Here is a 20,097-nt window from a genome sequence, read left to right as displayed (position 1 = left end):
ATTAACAAAATTAATTCCTTGCTTATTGTATATTAGGGTACACAATTTATAATCCGTGCATTAACTCCTGTGACCTTAAGAGTATTTCCAGACTACATATTGAAGTTATTTACTTATTTTATCTGCTTTTATACTATGATGAAATCTGACCCAGAGAGTCAGGGTTTTTTTTTTTTTGGGGGGGGGTAGGGATTTCTCCTTCAGAAACAAACTTCTTAGAGATCTAAGATACCTGCTTTTCTCTCCAATGAGATGAATTTTACTATTGTTTCGAAGAAATCGCTTCAATTCCTCTCTTACCAAAAAGCTGATAGGGTACACTCTGGAGATATCATCACTTCCTTAGCTGAACTTCTTGTTGCCCTCAGAGATCAAATTAAAATAAAATGCAAATTCTGACTATAAAGAAAATATTAGTCCTAATTTACTAAAACTTGCAAAGAGCCACAAATATATATCCCATATAACATTCATTCATCTCTCTCAAAACATTGATTCTCAAAATACGGACAAATATAGATCTACTCATAGACAGTTGAGCTTCTGGATAACTATCAGGCTGTGTAAGTGTGTAATAACCTTTTTAAGAGTAAGCAATTTCTGAGGAGTTGGGGAATACACCTCAGCATCCCAAACTTCTGAAGGGCTATTGAAAGAGCAGGGCTAACTCTCAGTCTTTTTAAATTGTTGCTTTGGGAGTATTTAAGAGTTGGGGATAGGGATACAAGGGAGTAAAAATGAAATTCTTGAGATTGAACTCTTGCATGAAGTTCTAGGAGATATCTGGCGTGGTTGGAGGTCACTAGGTCATGAAATGTTTGTGAAGAGGTCACCCTTCCAGAATTAACCCCTCCCCCCAACAAAATAATAAAGGGAAGGAAACTAAAAGAAAAACTTAGATTACTAATATTAACACACAACACTTCAGATCTGAAATGGACTTATTATTGAAGAGAGTGCTTACTCTCTTGTTTCTTAACTTATGAAAAATACAAAACAAACATACCTCTGCAGTTAAATTTGGCGGTGTCATAATGTCTTTCAGCACATCTGAAAGAAAAAAGTTAAAATTGCATGAAGCATTATTCTATCATTTAGTAGGGGGATAAACCTATTGTATACAAATTCCTTTCTACAAGTTCCTTTCTACAATCAAATACTACAATCATAAAGAAAAGAGTGAAGTACTACTGTTCAGGTGTTCTTCATGACATATAGATAAATACAGGTACAAATAATTCTCGCCAACGGCTCTTTCAGCAAGTCATTCAAAATTGCAACAGGGCTGGAAAAAAAAAGATTTATGATCACTCCTCAAACCTGTAGCCATTGCAGTGTCTCTGCAGTCAAGTGACTGCAATTCAGGCTCTTGGCAACTGATGCACATTTTCAAGGATTGCAACATCACACAGTCACATGATCATCCTCTACCACCTTCACAGTTTCTGACAAGCAGTCATTGGGGAAGCTGACAGGAAGCCATAAGTCGCAGTCACCTGATGTAGCGCTAAAGACTGTAGGCAATTCGTTTAATCCCAATTACAGGTAGTCTTTGACTTATGAGCACAATGGCACCCAGAATTTATGTTGCTAAGTGAGGAATTTGTTAAGTGAGCTTTGTCCCATTTTACAACTTTTCTTGACATATTTATTAAGCGAAACGCTGCAGTTTGTTCAAATAGAGACACAATTGTTAAGTGAATCTAGCTTCCACATTGACTTCGCTTGTCAGAAGCTCACAAAAGGGGATCACATGATCCCCAGGACACTGCAAATGTAATAAATATGAACCAGTCGTCCAGCATCTGAATGTAAATGATGTGACCATGGGGATGCTGCAATGGTCGTAAGTGTGAAAAATGGTCATAAGTCACTTTTTTCAGTGCTGTTATAACTTCAAATGGTCACTAAATGAAGTGTTGCAAGTCAAGAACTACCAGTAAATGCAGCTGGAACTAACACCATTAAGTAAGATGTGGTTGCTTGAAGTTTCACTTAATGACCACATTTCTTAGCAATGGATTAGTCTCAATTACAGTGGGTAAAAGATGAGTACTTGTACATTTGAAAACATTACAGCTATGTATAGAATTCTTGTTTGTGGCATTAATGTGACAATCACTATTCACCTAAGTCCTAATAAATTTCTACTTTAAGTACTAAAATTACAGTGCACATAAATCTGAAAATAATTGAAAAATGTGATTATAGGAAAGATGATTAACTCAAATAAAATGTGAGTTCATATCACCGTTCAGGTATAATATTCCTCGGCAAATCTGGAACTAAATATACATTTCCTTTTCTAATAACTCTCTTCTACAAACAAATAAAAGCAACTCCTACCTAAATAACACTGAACTGAGTAGCGAAGCAGGTAATATAAGAATGCCCCTTATTCCTCTTAAACATCAAACCTAGATTTCAATATGAATATATTGAATCTTTTTTAAAAATTACACTAAGAAAATCAATATTAAAATATTTTTATACCTGCTTTTCCTAATAAGGATCATTAGGAATTAAACTCCAAATTCTCAATTACTTTACAGAATAAAGTAGCATCTCAACTTATGAGTTATTAATGCTTCAATTCTCTTTTTACTCATTATGAAATCATTCACTTGCTAAAACTAAAACAAGTTTAGGTGATATATCATTGTTTCATAGGGTTCCTGTTAAAGAACCAGGTTGTACAAGTGAGGCAGGCAGTGCACGAAACCACATCCCAGCCCACGGAAAAACTGCCCTCCACGGAACTGGTCCCTGGCATCCAAAAGGTTGGAGGCCACTGTTCTAATGCATTTTAATATATTTAAGGCCAGTAACTATAGAATCTACGTAAAAAAACATACTTACAGATTGTATATCTTGTAATGGTTTTTATGTTTTGAATCCAGAAACCTTGAAAGAAAAGTGATACATTAAACTCATTTTGATATTTAAAAAAAAATTAAATAAAATAAGTTAGAGAGCTATTTGATCAAATAATATTTTATGGATATAACACACCAACTACTGCTTTTCTCGTATGTATGTATGTATGTATGTATGTAAAGATATATGTATATGTATGGTATTCAGCTTTGTTCGGGTATTTTCCCACGTCTAATATTATAGTTGTGCTTTTAAAGTTGTAGCAACGTTTCAGCAGAATCTCATCTGCCATCATCAGGCTTCTGTATTGTGTTCATCTGTGAGTCAGACTTTCACAGCCGTTTCAGTTTTAAATTTGGGGCTAGCCTACGCTGTGCCAGAATGGTTTTTTCTTCATCCTGATTGGTTGGGAGTCTTGGTCTGTGTTTATTGGCCTTGGAATTTGCTGTGTTCTGCTTGATTGGTGTTTCTAATATCTTCTGTCTGTTTTGTAGCTTTTTTTTGTCTTGATTGGCTGGCAACATTGTGTTTCCTGTATTGGAGGCTTTTAGTGCAGCTTGGCTCCGAGTAAACGGACGGCTATCATTTATTAGGAAGCTAGGTTTCATCTGGGTGCCTGGTTGGGGTGTGTTTGAGCTGGAGGTATCAGGGGGAGTCAGTTTGTGCCCAGGTGTTTTCCTGGTTTGTGGTGTGGATATTTTTTTTGTTTGAGAGTACAGGCTTCCAGATAATTGACAGTCTGGTGGAGTCATCTCTTCTATTCATGCTTTCAGGTCTTTTTTCAATCTCTGTGGCTTCTCTGATAATTCTGTGGCTGGGGTTTTCTATAGTGGTTAGGGTTTTGGTGCCATTGAAGTCGATGCTATGACCTGTGGCTTTCATGTGTTGGACTAGTGAGTAAGTGTGTTCCAGCTTTTTTACTGCATTTTTGTGTTCATCCAGGCGGGTACTTATTCTTCTATTGGTCTGTCCAATGTATGTGGCCAGGCATGATGCACAGGGGACTTCATATATGCCTTGGTTTTCCAGGTCAGTTTTATCTTTGGGGTTTCTAAGGATGGCTGCTATTTTTCTGTCTGTTTTGAAGGCAGTCTTGATGTGATGCCTGTGTAGTATATTACTGATTTTGTCTGTAGTACCTCTTATGTAGGGCAGGACAGCCACAGGTCATAGCATCAACTTCAATGGCACCAAAACCCTAGCCACTATAGAAAACCCCAGCTACAGAATTATCAGAGAAGCCATAGAGATTGAAAAAAAGACCTGAAAGCATGAATAGATGACTCCACCAGACTATCAATTATCTGGAAGCCTGCACTCTCAAACAAAAAAATCTCCACACCACAAACCAGGAAAACACCTGGGCACAAACTGACTCCCCCTGATACCTCCAGCTCAAACACACCCTAACCAGGCACAGATGAAACCTAGCTTCCTAATAAATGATAGCCATCCGTTTACTTGGAGCCAAGCCGCACTAAAAGCCTCCAATACAGGAAACACAATATTGCCAGCCAATCAAGACAAAAAAAAAGCTACAAAACAGACAGAAGATATTAGAAACACCAATCAAGCAGAACACAGCAAACTCCAAGACCAATAAACACAGACCAAGACTCCCAACCAATCAGGATGAAGAAAAAACCATTCTGGCACAGCGTAGGCTAGCCCCAAATTTAAAACTGAAACGGCTGTGAAAGTCTGACTCACAGATGAACATAATACAGAAGCCTGATGATGGCAGATGAGATTCTGCCGAAACGTTGCTACAACTTTAAAAGCACAACTATAATGACGTGAGAAAATACCCGAACAAAGCTGAACACCATACATATAAATACCCGTGAAAACTTAAGAAAACATATATATACATATATACATACATACATATACATATACGTACATACATACATACATACAATACAGAATGTGCAGTAGTAATTTTCTTTCACTATTCTAGAAAATCCCAATATTCAACAATTATAGTTAAATTTTACTCATGTGCTGTGTGGTTATTGGTATGTCAACAATTGAAATCATTCCTTCAAATGCTGGGGCATTGCACCATTTATCAAAAACCACTCATAAAATTTATCACACATATTTAGACAAGTGTGATTATTTCTTGCATAATCATAATCTAACTTCATCAATCAATATTTCTCAAACTGAAAAAAAGTTTAGCAGAACCAGTTCTTAACACATCAAACATCAATGAGATTTAATAGAGGTTAAATAACTGAGAGTTTAAAAGGGGATCTAAGTTTCTTAGGGCAAAGATGTCAGTTATCTAAATAATCAACAGCTTCAAAACTGAAAAGTCCAAGGCAACAATCTGTAAGCTATGAGAAAGGCAGGACAAAGCAGCACCAGATTTAAGCTGTAGTTTGGATAAGAAAAGACTATATGCTAATGACGGTAGAGAAGATCAACTGTTTATACTGGCTTCATCTTGGTACGGAATAAAGATTCCTATCTAGTCTTGTTGAGTAGACTGTCTGGGAAGCTTTTGCTGAGTTCTAGCTTGGACACCTGACAAAATCTGTATGCTATGATAAATCATCAATTCAGGATTTCAAATGTATTTATGAATTATTGTTTACTTATAGGTAATTCAATCTACATTGTTAGTATTAAAGTATCTGTTTAATTGTGGCTTCAATGGTATTTAACTACTTAGATAAACTGATTAAGCTTTATGCATCAGCACATTGCTACTGCACACTTGAGACAGAATTAATGGTTTAGTGTTATTGCAAAAATGGACAGATATTTGTTATACATGCCAGCTCATAAATTATGATTATTTCACCCCTAAATCCCAGAGAAAAAATGTATAAAAATGTATTCTTATAGCGATGTATTGAAGTACATCCAAATCCTGCGTCCTTCATAAAGCTTCAATTTTAGAGTCATAAATAATACATAAATGCAGTTTTTTATAGGATTATTTTACTCATTTTATCTTGAGATAAAGAATCAGAATGCTATTCCTCAAATTCTAGATCTTCTTGTCCAAAATATGCCATACTATTAGTACATGATATATGATAATTAATATTTTTAAAGTCCTTTTTTCTGAATAATTTACTATCATAGCAAGTTAACCATGATTCTTTTAAAAGCACGTTTTAACAAATATATATTGTAGTAATATCAAGCTGAATTGTAAAATATTTTAGATTTGTATTTAGTTAATATATTTGTCGTTAAACAGATTACTTTTAAAGTCTAACTTGGTTAAAAATTGCATTACAGTGTAATAAAAGTTTTATTCACTTTGGGTATATACAAATTAAACTAATCAGTATATATAATCTGAGAAGTAGTAATATATAGATATAGATTAACAGAGTTGGAAGGGACCTTGTAGGTCATCTAGTCCAACCCCGCCGCCCAAGCAGGAGAGCTACACCATTTCTGACAATATATTGAAGCTTCTTTTTTCAAGTATTCATTTGCTGAAATACAGTTCGTGCAACTGAAATACCTCCAGATTTGATCTATCCATGAAATGTATTTGCACAGAACAATTCTCAAATCATAACTGATTCTTGTTCTTTTGACAACTTACTACCCTCTTCATAGTCTATTAAGCTTCATTGTCAAGTTTCCGGATGAGAAAATGAATCAACAGAAAGCCAGTAAGTCAAAACCACAAATGTAACCAGTTTAACAGTTCCAACATTAAAGTACTTATTTCAAGATTCTTTTGTTTGCTCTAATACCTATTTTTAAAGTATTTCAATTAATAAGACGAATCAGGTCTTTGGAAGAAAGGCACCCTATTCTTCAGTTTTGCTTTTTAAAGAATTGTTTTATCCTTTTTTAAATCTCTGAATGCAACTGGATGCAACTAAAATACCAAAATTCTTCCATTCTCTATAACATTTCCTACCAGAAATAGTATTGATTAATTCTGCATATGGAGCAGATTGAGTTTGTACAAGAAAACATTTTATCATTACTATTATAATGATACTATTAATGATGAGTGGAACTAGTCAGAGTGAAACTTTTACTCTCAAATTTAAATCAAATATAAACTGTTGGACCTCCAAAAATCAAAGATATCAAAGATTTCAAGGCTTCCTGTTTCAAAATATGCATACAATGTATGATGTATGTATATTATATAGGGTATAAGGAATGTTGTTATCTATTTAATATGAATGCAATTTGTCTCGTAATTACAGTATTTTTATTTTTTCCTTTTGAATTTTTTTGTTTTCTCTTTTTTAATCTGTTTTATTAAATAATTGATGATTACATGTCATTAAGTTACTGTCAACTCTTAGTGAACACATGGAAATTTTTTGAGGATTTAATAAAGAAAGCAAAAACTTCTGATCTCAACAGAAAGATAATCACTTTGTCATAGCTTCTTCTTGAAGACAGTTAAAATAAGACAACTGGAATTGCACTGGGTACTAGTTTTACTACAAAAGTAATCAGTCTGAACACTAGGCAGGATAAAAATGGTAAGAGATTGATCTATGTAGTATTTAAAAAGCCAACTGAATTGAGATCATGTTTATTCTCCAAGTTAGAACTGATAATACTTGAGGCAAGTTTAGAGAAGTTTAGGAATCATTGTAGACATCTACCATAAAAACAGCTGCTTTTATAGCTATCCCAGGCTGAGTACATATTTATGCCAAACTGTGGCATGACCCATAGTTTGAGGGGAAAGGCACCTTGAAAAGCTACAAAGCAATTGTGCTGTGCTTTTTAGAGGAAGTGACAGCCTTAATACTATGAGGGGGTTTTCACTTCACCTCTCTGAAAGCTTTAAATTAAATACGTGGTTCAAGGATCTCAGCCTCCAAATTATAACTGTGACATAAAGAACTGTGTCTATATAAAACTATTCAGTCCTATAAATCATATGCAATAAAGAAGATGCTAGGTCTGAGGGAACAAAAGATTCTTTTATTGTTTGGCAGTTTTAACTCGAAGTACTACTTATTTTTGTTTCTCTTTTAAAATAATCCTATTTTTACCACCCTGCACCATACATATGTACTCTAATTGACGATAAAACTTGTATGATAGTAACATTAAGTAACAGTTATGGTATTATAAAAAAATTAAACACCAAATTGTTTTGGATAAGTTTCCGTTCTCACACTCAAATGAAAGTTTTCTAAGCTCAGTTTAAAAATAAATTATTTTTAATTTTTTAAAAAAATAAACAAAGGAAGCAGCAACAATAAAGGAAAAGTTTTCAAAAAGAAAATGTATTTGCTATATCTGTGGCCTGGTATTGGAGGAATATGTTCACAGATAGTGACAAATTAAAATGGGATTGTTACACTTAACATCCAGATAGTAAAAGAGAAAAATATTATTTGAAGCAACCAAATTCATTCACCGCTTTTGTGCCGTTGTGCTTTTATGGAAACTTTTGTAAAACTTTTTGCAAGGTAGTAAAATAATTTCAGGTCAATTCTCATAGGTGGGATGGTAAGATTTTTTGTAACAATGATCTGCCTTCCACATATAATCATCTCCCCAGTGATCTACCAGTTTTTCCACAGCTTCCTCTGCTTCAATAACATCCCAAGGGAAGATATTATGAAATGGCCTTTTCAGATTTTGAACCTCGGGCAGCCAAGGAGGCTTTAGAATTATGGAGGGTTAACAAATGTGCATGGGGGAGGAGACCAACAGCACTCAGTACTATACCCAATGTGAAAGTAAAAGAGGGGAAACTATCTTTCAGTAAGAAATAACTGAAATTTGATAAAGAGTTTTTATTGTATTACTAAATAAGCAATAATTGGAATATTTAATTCCTCTATTATAAATTTCATAGGCAAAAATTTTCAAACTAAGCAGTCAGGCTAACAAACACATCCAGCCTACTGAAAGATCAATACCATATAGTTCTACAAAATCATCATGTGAAAGAACAATTCTACTGTTGATGTTTGAAAAGTAGAAGGTTTATTAAAACTTATTTTTTAGTTTAGCCAGGAATAAGCTAACTGTTTGACAGCTGAAAGGCCATTTCCACAAGAATTAATGACTTCAATGGATGGGATAGTGATGTAATTACTGAGAGGCATGGATGGGGGAATATTTTTTTATATATATTAAATTTTACATATATTAAATTCAAAGCTTAGTACTTTCTTAGCTCAACTGAATGCTTTTGCAAAACAGAATCCAAATTTTCAAAATACTTTTATTCTCTAATCAATTCTTATATGCTGGCATCACTAGTTAGTTTCATTCATTCATTCAATTCAGAATGGTAAACATATTGAAAAACAACAAAATATTAAGCTTGTCATTGAGACAAGACATTGAAAATACATTCTTACCTCACAACGTCATCGATATTGTTTCTGTACACTCCTTCAAGTCGTTCTGCCGGAAAACCCATTGCAATGATATTTGGATAAATATCTGAATATTCGTGTTAAAGGAAATGTTTACAATTTTTTACAAAATTGCAGACTAATTGTTGTAAATACTTCAAGTATTCAATTACATAATTTGAATTTTAAAAAATTGATCAGCTACACTAAGCAGTGCTTCCTTAAAACTGGCTTATCACTTAATTAGTTGTTCAACTTAAAAGAAACAGCAACTAAAGGGACTATTACAGCTAACCCTCACTAAACAACCAAAATTGAGCCCAGAATTTTAGTCATAACGTTGCAGTCATTAAGTGGGTCACCATGACTTGATTTTACAACTATCTGTAAAATAGTTTCACCACAATCATGAAACAAACCACATGATCACTAAGCAAATTAATTCTTACAAATGAGCATTTTTTGCCAGAAACCACAGAATACTGGTCATAAATGCAAGCCAGCTGCCAAGCACCTGAAATGTGACCATATAATCACAGGGATGATGTGTGTGCATGACAGTCATAACTTTGAGGACAGATCATACATAACTTTTGGGGGAACCCATCATAACTTTAAACAGTTGTTAAGCAAGTAGTACATTTAACAAAAACTGTCTTCCCACGTAACTTCACTCTTTCAGCAATATGATATAGAATTATAAAAAATCTTTTCCAAAGAATCTAATAAAATCATTGCGTTCATTATGTACATTAGTGCTTATTTTAAATATATGTACTTAAGGTCAAACAGTATTATTGCATCATGACTGCATCATGAATATACAAGTATAACCTTTGTCTAAACTTAGGAACCAGGTAAGACGTTCATAACCATGTACATCACCAGAGATAACAATACTATGCCCAACTAACCATTAAATAGCAGCTACTTCCACAAACCACAACTTAGTAGTACTGGAAGACTAATATAACAAAACAGCCTTTAAGAATGTAACCTATTTGTAAGTAGAGGCATGTCTGTATTACAATATACTAGGACCTGCCATAACAAGACGACGCCATGATTATTGTAAAGGTAGGATAACAGGCAGGAGGTTGAAAGAATAGAACAACTTTATTGTTACTTTGACTGTACACTAATTGGAATATATTAAAAATGAAATTTCGTTGCATACAGCTCTCAAACGGCCACCACATCCAATATACACTACATAAATATGACTAAATAAATACAAAATTATGTATATACCCACATATGTATATATACCCAAATATGTTTACTGTGAAAGGATTTCAAGGAACAAGTATTCTCCATATAATTCATTTAGTTGTCATCACTGACTCCCAGTGAAGCAAAAGAAACACATCATGGACAAAATAATGGATCTTTTCTCTTGACCGGATTTTTTTTCTCACTGAAGTTTTTTACCTTACTAGATTTGTTTAATTTAAATGTAAGTAGAAAAGCACAGATTTTCTTTCCCATGGTTGCTGTGCTTTTGCCTCCTTTCTGAAAGGAGGAAATAGCCCAATTAGACCATGTTGCTATCATATCGTTGAATAAGGATTAATGAAAAAGGAAACTATTTAATCTTCAAATGTTGTGGCTGAAGATTTCTCAAGTGCCTTAACTCTTTTGTTAGAATTACACAATGGAAGAAGTCTACAGAAAATACTACTCTTAATTACCCACGAAAAGTCACCAATTTATGGCCAATTTTGCTGAAAAAAAATTACACACACACACACACACACACACAGTATATATTTATTGTTTCCTAAGGCCAGCCTGGATTACAGATTCCCCAAAAAAGCATGTAAACTGGATAAAGAATGAGGAACAAGGTTTTTTTTTTCTTTAATTATTTTGTACTATTCATAAAAACAAAAGTTGTAGAAGACTTGCTTTAACACAGAATTGTAACATCCATCCTTACCTTTAAAATGTAGGTACAAACACAAAGAAAAAGATAAATTTAATTATACATACATAGAATGTATGTAAAATTATACATACATAAATATATAGAATTCTCTTATTTGCCCAATGCTATTTTCTTTCAAGTGGAAAATAACTAAAAGAAAAAGTGCTACAAATTTCTGGCTAGCAACACAAGTGTCTAATAATAGATGAAAAAAAAAACAATCAAATAACTAAAATTCAGCTAGGTAAGCTTGCATCAATTAACCAAGAACATTAAAAGTTATAAACAGGTTTTTAAACAGCAATTAAAAAAATATGATAAGAGTGAGAAAGCATCATAAGTCATGATAACCAATGATCAAGGCAAAAACAAAATAGGTGAAGTATATTAAAATCAAAGCAGATTTAATGAGTTCACTATAGATTCCATCAGTGTTAGCTGGGTTCTCAGAACCATTAGCACTCATATATGACAAATCATGCAAAATTGAAAATCCTAAAATATTCAAACACAGAATGCTTGAATGGAAAAAAAAAGAGAAAAGGAAATAAGCAAAAAAAAAAAAGCTAAAATATTTTTGAACTGTTTACTCTTAGCCATTTATTGGATTATTTATTGGATTTGTATGGCTGTCTAACTCTAAGACTATGTAGATAAATACATGTTAATCAAAAGAACTAAAATAGCATGATTACTTGATCTAAAACAATATAGTTAGTCCTCAATTTTCTACCATAATTGGGACGTTAGCAAAAAAAAAAAGCTGATTTGTTTTGGCCATTCCTGTGCCAAACAGCTAATGTTTTTTTAAAAAGAAAAAAAAAAATACGAGAAGCAATCCGCATTAAAATCCCATCTTCCTGCCTCCGTGAGAATCCAAAGAATTTAACTCTGCCTTTTTTTTCTCTGAGTTCTTGTTAAACGCGTCTCTCTGGAGCTAACACTGAGTTAAAACTGGGACACAGTCAAGAGAGGCATGGCTACAAAGTTTAAAAGGACTCAGTCTCTGGGCAGAAAGGTGGAGTTTTGGATTCTCTGCTCAGCACATTGGAGAAGAACTAAAAAAGCATGATTACTTGATCTAAAACAATATAGTTAGTCCTCAATTTTCGACCATAATTGGGACCAAAACGTCTGTTGCTAAGTGTTAAGTTAGTCATACCTGAATTTATGACCTTTTGGCTGTGGTCATTAAGCAAATCATGTGGTCACTAAACAAATCTGTCTTCTCCTACTAACTTTGCTTATTGGAAGCCCCTGGGAAAGTTGAAATAGTGATGTTGTGACCCTCAGTCTCTGCAACCATCATAGATACACATGTTGGTTGCCAAGAGCTTGAAGGTTAATCACATGACCATGGGGATATTGCAATAGTTGTAAGCACAAGAGTTGGCTATGTCATCTTTTCAGCACGTAACTTTACTACTGTAAACAGTAATTAAATGAATGAGTGTAAGTCAAGGACCACCAATCTATAGTTTCTAATAAATTGTGGCAACATGTTTCTCCTTTTCTCTATAGTGACTCAATAAGGAAGATGTCCTATTTTTTACATAGAGTAATTCTGCAAAATCTTCTAATTAGTCTTCAGCATGATACCATAAGACTCAACTGCAATTTTTTAAAAAGAAAACGTGAATCCAAAAGGAATATTTAGCAATGCATTACAAATCCTTAAAATTGTTAGCTATGATTTGGCTGTAGAATATGACAATACAATAAACAAAGGCAAAACTGATCCAAAATGAAGACTATGCGAATTGTATTTAAGTGGACAATCAGGTGTATTAGAGTTTTTCTTAGAAATGTAACCAGCTGCACTTCTATGGAAAATGTAGAAGTAAAATTAAATAAAAGTTAAATTATGTAATGAACATGCTGTCACAAAGGACCAATGCCCTCAGAAATTACACTGTGGAACACTGTTCAAAATATTTAGTACTATCTGAAAAGGTTTAAAACCATTTTGTACCTTTGCATTCAATATTGATAAAAATCTATTTTTTGTTTCCGAATATAAGAATTTAGATGGAAAACATTCACAATATAGAAGCAGCTCAGTTACATGAGAACAAAGAGACATCTAGTTCAACATCTTGTTTCTAACATGGCCAAACAGATGCTTCCAGAAACCTTCATGCCCTGCTTGCAGGCTAACAGCCTTTTTCCTGCTTACCAGCTGTTAGCAATCATAGAAGTTCCATTTAGTAATCATAGTTATTCAGTGCTGACAAATTTCTCCTTCTTAAATTTGTCTTATCTAAGTCAGTGGACACTCATCAAAAAGGAAGATTGAAATTTTATCACAACAAAATATTTTATGAGCTAAATATATTCAGCATATTCAGAATGATAACAATTGGAAAAATACTTTCAACAAAGGGAAACAGATTTAGATTCAAAATTAGAGGAAAAAAAGCTTGCTAGATTAGGGAGACTGAAAATGTATGGATGTAACGTTATATATCCCCACATTCACATTTTGGATTAGCTTAACAGTATTTTCAGCATAAGACAAAGCACAGAAACTGGACAAATATTGCTGATTTAGAAATCAGGAATATTTTGGAATTACAATTTCAGCAAAATCCTTTGTATGTTCACTTCCATCAAAGCTGGTGGGAAATTGAAACCTGACTACAGGTAGTCCTCAACTTACAATCACAACTGATCCCAAAATTTATGTTACTATGGTGAGAAATTTGTTAATTGAATTTTGCCTCGTTTTATGACTTTTCTTGCCAGATTTGTTAAGTGAATCACTGCAATTGTTAAAGTTGGTAACACAGTGGTTAAGTGAATTTGGCTTTCCCGTTGACTTTGCTTGTCAGAATGTAAGTCACATGACCATGGGAATGCTGCAACAGTTGTGTGAAAAATGGTCTTAAGTCATTATTTCAGTACTTGATATGTGATAATTTCTTTCCATTCTGAGGTGGAAATAAAAAAAATATACATTTTACCAGGCTTGACACTTTTTTTAAAAAACACCTCTACTCGTCAGCCGAGGAGCAAAATAAAAATTTAAACTATATATATGCAACACAACCTCTTCCATTTTGTGTACTCACTCAGTTGCACTCTCAGCATACATACAAAAGCACACATGCAAGCAAAATATGTCTCATCACCTAAAGTTGTCAATCCCTGATATAATTTTTATATTATTATAAGTTTGGTCAGTTTGGTCTAGCGGTTAAGGCATCAGGCTAGAAAGCAGGAGACCGTGAGTTCAAATCCCACCTTAGCCCTGAAAGCGTGCTGGTTGGCTTTGGGTCACTCACTCAGGGTTGCTGCTGTGGGAAAAATAGGAGGAAGATGTGTTGGGGGAATATGTTTGCAGGCTTCAGTTTTTTCTAATAATAAAAGTGGGATACAATGAAAGAAATAAAAGTTGAATTACATGCACAAGACTCTCATTTTAATTTCAAAACTGTAATCATGTGCCAAGAATAACAACTACCCTAAAGTAACCCGACAAGTTCCGTGGTTGAATGGAAATCGGAATCTGCATCTCCACAGCACCCGTCTGAATTCATAGCTTTGAAAACCAAGAACATTCTGGAGATAGTGTGCTCTCGCTTGATGCAAAGACAGATTTTGGAAAAACATAAACACAATCTAGCATGGAAATAACCTAAATATATTCTCTTTTTTCAACAGAATGTAATGAAATATACATATAAGTTTATGAGCAAATGAAGCAAGTTATGCTGCATAAAAATTGTATTGGGTTCTCAGGCAATACTCTTTAAAAGCTTTTTTTAATATATGTATTTAACTTCTGCTGTTGCACAGTATGCCCTAACATTTGTAGCAATAGTATGCGAAGGGTCATCCATTCTAAATTTCACATGGATTGAAATATTTTTGAAAATGGATGGCTTGTTTATAAGTAATGCAATCCATTTCGGAAGAAACTAAAGCTGATTTCCTCAAGAATTGTAGTGAAAACACAAGGCATGAGCTTCCTTTTTTCTCCAGTGTCTATTCTTCCAATATCCCTTGTTGTGAAAACAATCAAAAGGGTTCATAAAGTTTCTGAATTAAAAGTCACAGCATAAAGTTGATACCCCATGATAAAACTCACCAGGATAAAAATGTGGTAAGACACAAACATATAGAATGCCTGTTTAGAAGTGTTTAAAATCTCTTAACCCTTGAGATTTCTAGAGTCCCCCCAATTAAACTTCTGTAATCAAAACTGCTTGACTTCTAAATCACTCCAATGTAACAGCACACCTTTCATTCACTGAAATCTATCACTCTCATCTCTGATCACAAAAGGGTTTTACATAAATGGAGAAAAAGAAATTCTGCTACACTGCTTTTCACATTCTGCAGAAGCCAGTTAAAATGTACTCAATCCTAAGGCCCAGAATTATACACAGCTAAATTCAGGCATATCTCCAGAATAGCGAACATCTTGTTGAATTTATCCCATTCTGCCAATTCCACTGATTTGAGTCAAATCAGATTTACATTTCTAGAAATTAGCTATCAATTTTTTATTCCAAGATTAATAGAAATAAAGTTCTTAACAAACCAATATAACCCTGCAAAGGTGCTGACACATTAACATGCAAGCATTTTCGGCACCAGATGAAAAGAAAATGTGAAAATAAATTTTTATACACTAATGTAGTGTATTTTCCATACAAATCCAGAAATGTAATGGGAAGGGGGTGGGAGAAGTTTTTATAGAAAAAATATGTGACCTGAGATTACAACCTGATTCATTCTTAGTCAAATGGCTATAAAGTAGTTATTAAAACCCAATGATTTATATGAATAAAACACTATAAAGTATGAGTAGATGGCCTTTACAGAATGATGAAATGAGGGGAACTCTTCTTTGAGTCTGAATGCTTGTGGCTGCTCCTTGGGGTACTATTTGTTTGCTATTGTTTATTATAGTTTTATTGTTATTGTGTTTGATTGACTGGCAAGCTGTGTCTAGCTCTATTGGAATGAGCAGCAAATTAACTAGTAAATAAATCAAATATTGCAATAGCATATTAGGAATACAGAACTATAGTATTCCTCTGTAAAAACTGTGTCAATGAAGATTAAACTTTCAAAGAAACTTATGACCAGTGTTGCTGACCATAAAATCAGCAGCAATATTGATTTTACAACAGAATTAAAAAGCTTCCAGCTGGAAAATTATATAGTTAAAATGGCACTGTATTTCTTACTTTAAAAGGGGAAGCAAATTTGGTAGCAGGACAAGAGAAAACAAAGAAGAAACGAATCACCTCTCATTAGCATCTTTGCTGAAGGAACATATGAAGTAAAGGTACAGTAATCATTTAGTATTCCATAGTCAGCAGGAACAAAGTCCAAGAATGCTTATATCATATTTGTTGAATATGTTATTTTAAATTAGATTATAATTTATGCCCTTCTATATATTTGTTTTATAAAATACAGATAACAATGGGTTTGGCTTGAGACTATAGATGTGGAAATCTGCCTGTGTAATGTAATTTCCCTTTCCTCCCATTGTACCCCAAAATGTGCTGAAGAGAACACACTTCTGTCAAATTTGTCTCCTTACATGGACAGATATAATTGTACCCCTGCAAACAGGAAAGTTTCATTATTTGAGTGAATTGGGATTTAGCAGAGACTTCTTGTTAAAAGAAGGGGTGGGAGTAATTTCCTTATCCAGCAGTTGGAAGGACAACCATGTGGAAGATTCCCCAAGCCTTCAGAAAGCTGGGACAGAACTCGAAAACAAGCATTGCCGTATCTCTAATCGAACTTGACCACAATTCTGAAATCAATGCATCATTGAATGATGTTCATCTTATTGCAACCAATTCAGGTAGATGGAATAAGTGGCTAAAACCCTGAATGTCTAGAACAACTTCCATATCATTAATTTTTGAAATGATGTCAACTCAAGTGTCACCCATATATAATATTTTACTTTTAGCATACTATATTTATATTTACAGAGAATTTATTTTATTTCAGGTACTATGGAGAAAGCTAGTCTAAATATTTAGACACCAAAGAAGCTTCTGCGGAATAGAACGCTAGCATATGTACTAATATAATACACACCCACAGGCAAATATACACTATTGGATTTTTTCCACACAGAACTGAAGATTGGCATTATAATATTTCATTTCCAGTGAAAAGTCTATTTCTATCTTGGAACGTTTCTGAACCACAATGCCCACAATTAACAATCAAGAAATCAATGCATCAATATGAGCTGTCACATATATTAAGCAGCAGATACCAAGCACTCCCCTATTCATGCATCAAATTTCAACATACAATTGTCAAAAATTGTTGATATTTTCTTGCCACGCTGAGGGCAGAAAACACACGAACTATAAAAGCACAATTCCTCCCTAGTGTTTGTAATATTGTTGCTCTGCTTACCGAAGCCTCAACCAGCACATAACCCAAACAATGATGATAGCATTGCCCACCAGAATTACACATTTACTTTTTTGAAAATATATTGCATTGTAGATTATAAAACAATGACAAATCGTGTTTATGTCGTTGTAAGGAATACTATATAGATGTGTCCTTAGGTCCTTAGGAACTGAATTTACTGGTAATTTAAATGAGACTTTACTTTTTATTCTAAACAAAATTAACCCTACTTATCTGTATTTTCATCTATACACCATATGGGAGAAAACTCATTTATACTTATAAAAATAAATATATAAGCAATCAGGATACACATTCACCCACACTTCTGCAAATACAAGCACTCATATTTCCAGTTAGAAAAAAAGACTTGACTCTGCTCAAAATGTTAAGGAGCCCCTGGTACAACACAAGGCCATATAGACTTTAGGGAACGCTATCATAGGTATAAATAGGTCATCCCATGCTTCACATTCAACAATTTATATACACATTCATAATTATCTGAGGGAAGAGGCCAATTTCACCCTCTTTTATACTGCAATTAATTCATACCTTACTCTTAATAAACACAACATCTGGCTACTTGCTTATACTGCAACTTTTACTGTTCAAATTGGACAACGCTATAATTTAACTGTGGACTGTGTACATAAGCAAGTGCGTTAATTTTTAACTTAATGTTTAGTTTCCCCAACTTTATTGTGCATGTTCCAATTGCAATTTTTAAATACAAAACCATTTTTTTTTACCTTAATAGGATAGTGTTTTACAGCATTTAGGGAACTAAGAATCCAATTATTTCATGAATGGAAAGATCAATCTATCCCAGAATGCATGCTAAATTGCATGATATCCCACACAAAGTATGAATTAACAAAATATTAGTAAAATATAAATCTATACATAATTTCCTTGAAAGTTACATGTTAAAAACTCTCACATATCTTATATGACGATGTGTGCTTTCGCTTTTATTCACACATCATGGTTTATATCAGTCAGATGGCCTAATGAGGTTTTTGATTAAAATTTTTAGCCTATTCAACATGACTAATCAACAAAGTTTGTAGGAGCTGCAGTAAAAATGAACTGAAAATGAAAAATACTTCTCACTTCTCAGAACTAATATTCATTGAGTTAGAAATCTTTTTTCATTTAGCCTAATTGGCTTAATTACAATCACAAATACACTATAAATATTATTACACAGAAGTACTGTTCTTACAATAAATCAGTTTTCCTACCAGTAATATATGGGTCATTTAAAAATATATTAATTTAAAATCTTAATCTCTTATTTATATGGACATGTACATATCCATATCCATACTCATAAACCATTGCTAACTACGATAACTTAAATTTACAAAAACTTTTCTCAACCATTCAGGACAATTTCATTATGCTGGAAACAAATAAATATCTAAATTAGATACAACTAAATTCTACTAAAATGGAGGTTTTCAGTTGAATTCTAAAGCATGTTTACTTTCAAATGAGTTTGTCCAAATTTTACAGGACTTGCTCTCTAATTACTAAATGACATGGTACTGCAGTTAACATGGAATGTGACTTGATTTTAACTCTTTATCTTAATATTAATATATCATTTATTGTTTCATCCAATCATAAGAAATACAAAACTGTTTCAAGAGAAACTCAACCCTAATTCCAGGAAGAAAATAATGAAAGGGCTATAGCCAAAAGACAATAAAAAAAATCTATCAAATATACTACACATGACCTCAAATCCATAATTGTTGAACGACTATGTGAAAGGCTTTTTGCTAGCCTAACATGATTTGCAGTATTCTAATGCAGAAAATAAAAGGAACAATGGGAAATACAGCACATTTATGTATCAATTAATGTTATTAGCAAGAATATTTTTTATCAAGTTTATGTACAGAAAGAATTCTTCCTTTTTTTTCCAGCAGAAATCTGGGCATGCTTATTTGAACATACCTTAGTGACAGCACACTAGGGATGCAGTGTGCTGTAACTTCAGTCCCTAGTATCTCCAGCTAGGCCACTGAAAACCTCTACCTAAATCTCACAACTAACATTAATTGACATCTATCAATTGGCTGAGCTAGATCAATCAATGAAATGACTCAGTATAAGGCAGCTTTCTAAATTTCGAATACAGAAACTTCAAACAAATGAACTTATTTCTTAATAGAGATGATTACGCTGTCATGTACTGTAATATACAATCAATCTGCATGTATTTTAAATTATATGAAGTTTTGTTTTCTTAAAAAAACACATGTTTATACATATATGTATTTTAATTGTAGTACCCCTAACTTACAAAGAGAAGCAAACAGTAAGGAGTTAAACAAATTAGGATGAAATTTGGGCCTACAATTTGAACACTCAGCAATTACTGATATCTCAAAGAACTCACTGAAATTGAGGAAGATTCCTATAATTCTACAATTGCAATTAAATAATGGATGGCAACATAAAAATATATGTACTCATATACCTAACTAGAACCACGTCGTTTAATTGTGTTCTATCTGAAGTTGCATTAATGAAACACTGCTAAATCAAAAA

General features: G+C 33.3%; 1 protein-coding gene across 1 annotated transcript in view; it reads right to left on the bottom strand.

Moving 5' to 3' along the window:
- Nucleotides 1-20,097, bottom strand: part of PTEN (phosphatase and tensin homolog) — a 64,739-nt gene that overhangs the window by 41,990 nt on the left and 2,652 nt on the right. The window contains exons 2-4 of the mRNA XM_026686761.2: nucleotides 9,207-9,291; nucleotides 2,860-2,904; nucleotides 1,007-1,050 (exon numbers count right to left, since the gene is read on the bottom strand). Coding sequence (XP_026542546.1) covers nucleotides 1,007-1,050; nucleotides 2,860-2,904; nucleotides 9,207-9,291 — 174 coding nt within the window. The remainder of the gene's footprint in view (nucleotides 1-1,006; nucleotides 1,051-2,859; nucleotides 2,905-9,206; nucleotides 9,292-20,097) is intronic.

This window comes from Notechis scutatus, chromosome 4 (assembly GCF_049901735.1).
Source record: "Notechis scutatus isolate UNSWTSFEM ecotype Mainland chromosome 4, rNotScu1.2, whole genome shotgun sequence".
NCBI classification, from domain to species: domain Eukaryota; kingdom Metazoa; phylum Chordata; class Lepidosauria; order Squamata; family Elapidae; genus Notechis; species Notechis scutatus.
This window is presented reverse-complemented; position numbering and strand designations above follow the sequence as displayed.